Source organism: Octopus sinensis, linkage group LG22 (genome assembly GCF_006345805.1).
Source record: "Octopus sinensis linkage group LG22, ASM634580v1, whole genome shotgun sequence".
NCBI classification, from domain to species: domain Eukaryota; kingdom Metazoa; phylum Mollusca; class Cephalopoda; order Octopoda; family Octopodidae; genus Octopus; species Octopus sinensis.
The window spans coordinates 5,707,078-5,716,003 of NC_043018.1; the positions used below are offsets into that span (position 1 = coordinate 5,707,078).

Genomic DNA, 8,926 nt, shown 5'->3' on the forward strand with positions numbered 1-8,926 from the left:
TCTACTTGCCTAGAACCTGTCCTCTGAACCACCCCTCCCACTGGTGCTCCCCTATATTTCTGCACACCCCCACCACCATTATAGGTGTCTACTATTTGAAGCCCCCTCTTCAATACGCTATTTCACCATGCATTACCCCTCTCTCGGTATCCTACGTTCTACTTGCCTAGTACCTGTCCTCTGAACCATCCCTCCCACTGGTGCTCCCCTATATTTCTGCACCCCCCCCCATAAAAAGCACCATCCGAACGTGGCCGATGCCAGACCCCTCTGGCACCTGTGCAGGTGGCACGTAAAAAACACCCACTACACTCGCGGAGTGGTTGGCGTTAGGAAGGGCATCCAGCTGTAGAAACATTGCCAGACTAGACTGGAGCCTGGGGCAGTCCCGAGCTCCCCAGACCCCCGGTCGAAACCGTCCAACCCGTGCTAGCGCGGAAAACGGACGTTAAATGATGATGATGATGATGATATATATATATATATATGATGGGCTTCTTTCAGCTTCCATCTACCAAATCCACTCACAAGACTTTGGTCGGCCCAAGGCTATAGAAGACACTTGCCCAAGGTACCACACAGTAAGACTGAACCTGGAACCATGTGGTTGATATATGTGACAGTGTATATATATGTATACATTTATATATGCATTTGTGTATAACATTATCTGGACATCACGTGATCATTGTAAAAATGAGCATCACCAGTCTTCAGTGAAAAACATGTCTGGCCAAGGAGAAATACCACCTTACTTAGACACAGGTGAAGGTTGGCAGCAGGAAGAGCATCGAGCCATTGAAAAACCTGCCTCAACAAATTTCATGTAACCCATGCAAACATGAGAAAATGGGAATCTTTTCGGTTTGAACGGCAGTTTTTAACATAATTTCTAGGTAACTAAACACTTTTAAATTTTGTATACTGGTAGAATGTGTTTATAAAACATCTTTTTCTCTTGGCTTTATTGAGAAAATTCTATAGTTTGTAAGATATTTGTTGTTTTTTTTTCCTTCAATTTCAACCAATCAGCAACGTCTATTGAGGTAAAAAACATTCTGTGCCATATGAATATGTCCCTCGTTTAAGAAACAGATTGGGTTTTGTGAAGAAAAAAAGATACCCTCCCCCCCACCCATAACTAACCCTAACCCTAAAACAGATTGAAATGCAATAGATCGATACTAGGGTCATAAGTGTGGGTGATAATTTCATATGACACTGCTAGAAAAAACTGCCGTTCAAACTGAAAAGATCCGTAAATGGACTTTCAAATAGATGATGATGATGATAGACATATGTTTCATTAAACAAAGATGTTTAGAAGAGAAATGGCTGACATGAAACTGCTACAATGACACAACAATAAATCATTCTCGTCTTCCTATCAATATTGTATAAAATAAACTTTTATAGGTTCATAAAACAAAAACGATACACTTTTTTAAAAAGAAAAATAGTAATTAATAGCAACAGAGATGACATGGGACCAAGAGACTTCTGGTAGTTTGCTGTGCTAGAGTAGACGTGTCAAACTAATTAAAATCATGGCTGTCTTTATACATACAGGCAAGTCCCCAGCATCTCTCTTGAGTCGAGTGATCCTAATCGTGTGCGTTCATGGATGTTGGTGCCACGTAAAAAAACGCCTGTGGCAGTGCCACGTTAAAGCACGCAGTACACTCTGTAAAGTGAGTGACATTAGGATAGGCATTCAGCTGTAGAAACCATGCCAAAACAGACACAGAGTTTGGGCAGCTCTCTTCAGCAAGCCAACTCCTGTCAAACCTATTTCTTTACTACCCACAAGGGGCTAAACACAGAGAGCACAAACAAGGACAGACAAACGGATTAAGTCGATTATATCGACCCCAGTGCGTAACTGGTACTTATTTAATCAACCCCGAAAGGATGAAAGGCAAAGTCAACCTCAGCGGAATTTGAACTCAGAACGTAATGGCAGACGAAATACAGCTACGCATATCGCCCGGCATGCTAAATGTTTCTACCAGCTCATCGCCTGTCAAACCATCCAACCCATGCCAGCATGGAAAGTGGACTTTAAATGATGATGATGACACAAATATACACATATTCAGACACAGGTACACACATAAGTACAAGCTTACAAACACATACATATTTAAACACATATACACTTAAATACATGCACACGCATAAATATACACACACAAACACATATTTAACTCGTTAGCATTTAAACCGGTCACATCCAGCCAAAATATTCCATCTGTTTTAAGTTCAAACTGGCCAAATCTGATATCTCATACATACCATACAATGTCATTTTTGAACATAAATCGCATCATCGAAATCTCAAAGTTACAAGATGAAGCATGATTAATTCAACACAATGTGAATAAATACGCATCACATTCGACAGAATAATTTGAATGCTAAAGGATTACTGTCCATTTTTTTCATGCTTGCATGGGTCAGATCGAATTTGCTGTGGCAGATTTTCTACGGATGGATGCCCTCTCTGTCACCAACCTGTTTCTATGTGAGGTAATGTTTCCCCATGACCAGACAAGTTTTTCGAGGAAGACAAGATACAAGTGACATTGCTTAACACTTTAGCACCCAGATTTCTTTGTCAAACATAATACAAATTAATCCACAGGGTTTTGAATTAATCATGCATTATATTGTAGCTTCAAGATTTCAATTCTGTGTTTGTATATTTTTAGAATGACATTGTGGGTTAAGCATGAGAGGGTGAATCTGGTCAGTTTTAACAGAAAACAAGTAGAATATTTGGGCCATATATGTGCGGATTAAATGCCAAAGGGATAAATCACACTTTGAAGTGTAAAAAAACCAATGGAAAGGACACAATAGATACCCCTAAAAAAATATAACTGGAATGCCTTAGATCACAATCTGTTCCATCAAGATTAACCTGGGGTTAAACAACAACTCTTTTACTTGTTTCAGTCATTTGACTGTGGCCATGCTAGAGCACCGCTTTTAGTCGACCAAATCAACCACAGGACTTATTCTTTGGAAGCCTAGTACTTATTCTATCGGTCTCTTTTGCCGAGCTGCTAAGTTACGGGGACATAAACACACCAGCATCGGTTGTCAAGCGATGTTGGGGAGACAAATACAGACACACAAACATACACATACATATATATATATATGCACATACATATATACGACAGGCTTCTTTCAGTTTCCGTCTACCAAATCCACTCACAAGGCTTTGGTCGGCCCAAGGCTATAGTAGAAGACACTTGCCCAAGGTGCCACACAGTGGGACTGACCCCAGAACCATGTGATTCGTTAGCAAGCTATTTATCACACAGCCCCTCCTACGCCCGCCTGATGAAGAAATCTTTGTCTACGAAAATTGATACCCAAGTTTATCCCTGTTATCATTTAATTAACACACTATGAACATGATAGAGTGACAGATGTTATTTATTACATTGTTGATTGTAATGCACACAGGAAGAGGCTAACTTCTCTTCGCATTGCACTTCAAACAGAGATGAAAAGAATAAGAAAAAATTACACGAGACAGCCTCAAGAAACCCAACACACATGATTACAAATGAAGTCAATGGTCATTCATTAAGTGGTCACTATCCTGAGTCTGCACAGAGTTATAGATAATAAAATAAGCATTATTAACCAACAAGAGAAGCTAGACTAAATGAAATTTAGTGAAGATTGCTGTTCCAAAGGGACAATGAGAAAGGGTTAGAGAGGGATCAGAGTTTTAAAACATGGCTTCAAAAAGGCTTTCCCCTACCGAATTGTTTTGAAATGTGTGATATGATACAAAAAAAAGAAATTGAGAAAATCCTAACCAAAACAGAGAAATTCAAACATATGTGCAACAGCCATTCTGCAAATTCACTGACACTGTTTATAACTAATTGATAATATTTATCCTTATCATTGATTTATGTCTGCATTCCATACTGGCATGGGTTAGAGAAGTTGTCAGGATCCAAGACAGTTATTATTCGGAATTACTGTTCTCCTGCAAGACAGGTTTGGGGATCACATTTTACTCATATGTGACATTTCTGGCATGGTTTCTATGGCTCGGAATTCTTCCTTCTTAACAACAACCTCTTCACAGATTGCACAGCATTGATTTTATCCTAACACCAGCAAAAGAGAGATGGATTTCATTGATTAGTGTTAAGCGGTTGTCCCTACATGTGGGTTTGTGGGTCAACTGAATAAATAATGTACTCAATATCATGCACTGAGTACACTCGTCTTGATTTGTTTTGCAAACTAGAGCGCATGCGTGTTTGTGTGTGTGTGTGTGTGTGTGTGTGTGTGAGTGTATGCATGCGTTTAATGTTCAATTGTGGTTTAACCATCATCATCATCATTTAACGTCCGCTTTCCATGCTAGCATGGGTTGGACAATTTGACTGAGGTCTGGCGAACCAGATGGCTGCCCCAGGCTCCAATCTGATCTGGCAGAGTTTCTACAGCTGGATGCCCTTCCTAACACCAACCACTCCAAGAGTGTAGTGGGTGCTTTTACATGCCACCAGCACGAGGGCCAGTTTGGTGGTACTGGCAACGGCCACGCCCAAATGGTGCTTTTTATGTGCCACCTGCACAGGAGCCAGTCCAGCGGCACTGGCGACAACCTTGCTCGAATGTTTCGTGTGCCACCAGCATAAGTGCTAGTAAGGCGACGCGGTAACGCTCACGCTCGAATGGTGTGTTTAACATTTCATCAGCATGAAGGCCAGCTTGTTGCTCTGGCAACGATCTCACTCATATGGTACTCTTAGTGCTCCACTAGCAACGGATGCCAGTCACTGAGTTTGATTTTGACTTCGATTTCACTTGCCTCAAATGGTCTTCACAAGCAGAGTTTAGTGTCCAATGAAGAAAAGCACGCATAAGTGGACTGGTTACACCCCTAGCATAGGCCACAAGGTTTTTGCATTCTTATATATGCAAGTGAATTTCGTAGATAGAAACTGAGAGGAAGCCAGTCGCGTGCGTGCGTGTGTGTGTGTGTGTGTATTCTTATATTTGTTTACCCCACAACCAGTGTTGGTTTGTTTATATCACCATATCTGAGCAATTCAGCAAAAGAAGGCATCTGATGGGGGCCAATTTATTACAATGAAAAAAAAAAATTGAAGACGGTGCCCCAGCATGGCTGCATTCCAATGACTGAAACAACAAAAAGAAAGACTTCCACCCATTTTCTCCCAAATTTGTTTATTTTCTAATTTTTTTTTTGCCAAAAACCCCCGTTTTCAGATACGGAGGTTCCAGAAAATTGCCAAAAATCGGCATTGTTAGATTCCCCCTCCCCCTAATTCTTCAATTTTGACTTTTTTCCCCAACACTAAACCCCAACCCTAAAACCCTAACCGTAACTACAGAAATGTTTTGAAATTTTTGTCAAAATCATTATGTCCGTATTTTTCCGCATATTTAGAAACAAAAATTCTTTAAAAAAATTTTTTACGAAAATTTGGGGAAATTTTTGTTGGAATCATAATCTCCGTATTTTTCCGCATATTTTGGGGGAAAAAAAGTTCTTAAAAAATTTTTTAAAAGAAGGAAATAGGGGTGGGGAGGGTGGAAATTTTAAAATGCCGATTTTTGCCAATTTTTTTTTTTTGCAGATTCGTATTCCCCGTAGCCGAAAAGGGGGTTAGTGTCAAAAAAAAAATTTTTTTTTAAGGGTAGTTGGGGTGGGGGCTGAAGTCTTGGTCAACTAAAAGATAAGACACAAAAAAAGGTGTGTGTGTGTGTGTGTTCGGAAACAGAAATACGATGATTAATTAGACAGCACATAAAACAATAAACCAGATGTTGGTTGGAACCGATAAAAATAGTAAAATAAACAAAAATATAATTTCAATCAACGATAGCACCTAATTAATTGGTATCAAACATTGGCAATAGACCAGCAATTTTGAGGAATCTGTTTTATCGACCCGAAACGATGAAAGGCAAAGTCGCCCTCAATGGTATTCGAACTTAGAACGTAAAGAGCCGGAAGAAATGCCGTTATTCATTTCGTCCGACGTACTAACGATTCTGCTCGCTCGCCTTCTTATTTCTTTGTTGCCCACAAGGGGCTAAACACAGAGGGGACAAACAAGGACAGACAAAGGGATCAAGTTGATTACATCGACCTCAGTGCGTAACTGGTACTTAATTTATCGACCCCGAAAGGATGAAAGGCAAAGTCGACCTCGGCGGAATTCGAACTCAGAACGTATGTCTTACAATGATTTCAAATTTTGGTCCAGGCCGAGCAGTCTTTTGGTGGGAGGGGTAAATCGATTACATCGACCTTAATGCTCAATGATCATTTATTTCATCGACCCCGAAACGATGAAAGGCAAAGTTGAGCTGAGTGGTGTTTGAACTCAGAACGTAAAGCGTCGGAAGAAATGGCGTTGAGCAATTTCGTCCGACGCGCTTACGAATTCTGGGAGGTCGCCGCCTTCTTTTAATGTCTAAATAATAAACGTACACTTCTCTACAAAAAGGGTCCAATCGATATATTTCCCCCCCATCGATTTACTGGCATGATCGGAAAACTTCGTTATTTAAATACGGAAGTAAGTTTCAAAACGACTCATTTCTTGATAACATATCGATTTGAAAAAAAAAAACGTTTTCTGGAAAAGGAAGTTTATTTAAGTATGTGTCTGTGTGTGTGTATTTTCTTTGCTTCTCATTGTTTATTTTAGATATAGGTTGTAGATCAAGTTTTATTTATCATCAACTCGGCATTGAGAAAACCGTATAAAACCATAAGTACATACTACCGGTGTGTGCCCACCACCACCCGACTTTGTTTCCTCATAACTTTCTGGAAAATGGGTATTTTTTAACGAAATTTTCTACAAATACCTTTCCGATGTTGTAGATTACGATTATATCTGAATTTAATGTGAAAAATGTTTTCGGAAGATACAGAGAAGGGAAGCTTTGGTTAATTCATACGCCTTAGCTTTTCTTATTTTATTTTTCTCATGACTTTCCCGGCGGTTATTTTTTCTCACGAACAACAAGAGGTAGGACAACTTGAAAGAATGTTGCAGTGTTGGCAGCTCATAAATTGACCTCTTCTGGTCCCATATCTCTCTCAAATATAAAAGCAAAATGCCAAACTAGTCCCAATAATATCAGGGGTATTTCTAAGGCAAATTGAAACTGTATTGCAGCATTAGTTTCCTAGATATTTAACTCGTCTGGATCTATATTTCTCAAATATAAAACACAATTTTATGCAGGCGTGGTTGTGTCGGTAAGAAGCTAAACCTAAGACCGCATGATTTCGGGTTCATTCCCAAGGTGCGGTACCTTGGGCAAGTGTCTTTTGCTGTCGCCAGGCCAACCAAAGACTTATGGGTGGATTTGGTAATTGGAAACTGAAAAAAGCCTGTCGCAGCAGAAGTTGATTCAAGGTGACTGTGGATCGGGAGGTGTGAGTCCTGGAAGGAGCAATGCTACAAGGACTCAAAATGGGGCTTGATCCCAGAGTGGGGGTTAGGTCGCCAGGGTGAAGGTATCAAATTGTTGAAAGACCCGAAACACCGAATGACCCCAGGAAATATTGATTGATGATATATCCGTTTGTATCACAAGGACGACGCATGAAAAAAACTGTCCGTGCTTGTCGCCAACACCGCTTGAAAACGGGTATTAGTTTAAGTCCCTGTAACCTAGCCGTTCGGCAAATGAAGCCGATAGAAGAAGCACCAGACTTTCAAGAAAATAAATTTAAGTGGAGTTAATTTGTTCGACAAAAAAAAAAACCCTGCAAGGCAGTACCCCCAACATTGAGGTACTATCCAATGTCTGAAATAAATTGTAGCTGTGTGGTAAGTAGCTTGCTTACCATCCACATGGTTCCGGGTTCATTCCCACTGCATGGCACCTTGGGCAAGTGTCTTCTGCTATAGCCCCGGGCCGACCAAAGCCTTGTGAGTGGATTTGGTAAACGGAAACTGAAAGAAGCCCGTCGTATATGTATATGTGTATATATATATATATATATATATATATATATATATATATTATATATATATATGCGTGTGTGTGTTTGTGTATCTGTGTTTGTCCCCCTAGCATTGCTTGACAACCAATGCTGGTGTGTTTATGTCCCCGTTACTTAGCGGTTCGGCAAAAAAGAGACCGATAGAATAAGTACTGGGCTTACAAAAAAGAATAAGTCCCGGGGTCGAGTTGCTCGATTAAAGGCGGTGCTCCAGCATGGCCGCAGTCAAATGACTGCAACAAGTAAAAGAGTAAAAATAGAGATATAAAAGCTACGTAAGGGTACCCACCTGTTGTTTGGTTCCTTGCTGCAAAGTTGCTTTAAGTTGTTGCTGTTGTTGTTGCTGACAGCTGACGAACACAAGCAACAACTTGAATATTACAAGCGTAATCCGTATGAATGATCCACCACCGGACATTGTCCAAATTCAATCAATGGTTAATTGGTGATAGATATGTTATGCTTTGTATGTGTATACATGTAGGTAGGTAGGTATATATACGTATACATATACCCGCAAAGATCCGAGTCTTCCAAAGGAAAATAGTTCATGTAATAACATATACAGGTGAATCTGCGTTAAGAACGATACATATTTTCTCTTTATACATACATACACAATATAGGTAGGTAGAGAGAGAGAGAGAGAGAGGTAGATAGATAGATAGATAGATAGATAGAGAGAGATATATAGGCAGATAGATTGATAGACATTTAGATAGATAGATAGATAGATAGATAGATAGATAGATAGATAGATAGATAGATAGGTAGGTAGGTAGGTAGGTAGATAGATAGATAGATAGATAGATAGATAGATAGATAGATAGATAGATAGATAGATAGATAGATAGATAGATAGATAGATAGATAGATAGATAGATAGGT

At 39.8% G+C, this 8,926-nt stretch overlaps 1 protein-coding gene across 1 annotated transcript in view; it reads right to left on the reverse strand.

Moving 5' to 3' along the window:
- LOC115223195 (serine/threonine-protein kinase/endoribonuclease IRE1) overlaps positions 1-8,678 on the reverse strand; it is a 72,885-nt gene extending 64,207 nt beyond the window's left edge. Inside the window, exons 1-2 of the mRNA XM_036512333.1 lie at positions 8,551-8,678; positions 8,328-8,512 (exon numbers count right to left, since the gene is read on the reverse strand). Coding sequence (XP_036368226.1) covers positions 8,328-8,456 — 129 coding nt within the window. The 5' untranslated portion in view covers positions 8,457-8,512; positions 8,551-8,678. The remainder of the gene's footprint in view (positions 1-8,327; positions 8,513-8,550) is intronic.
- Between the last annotated feature and the right edge of the window lie 248 nt (positions 8,679-8,926).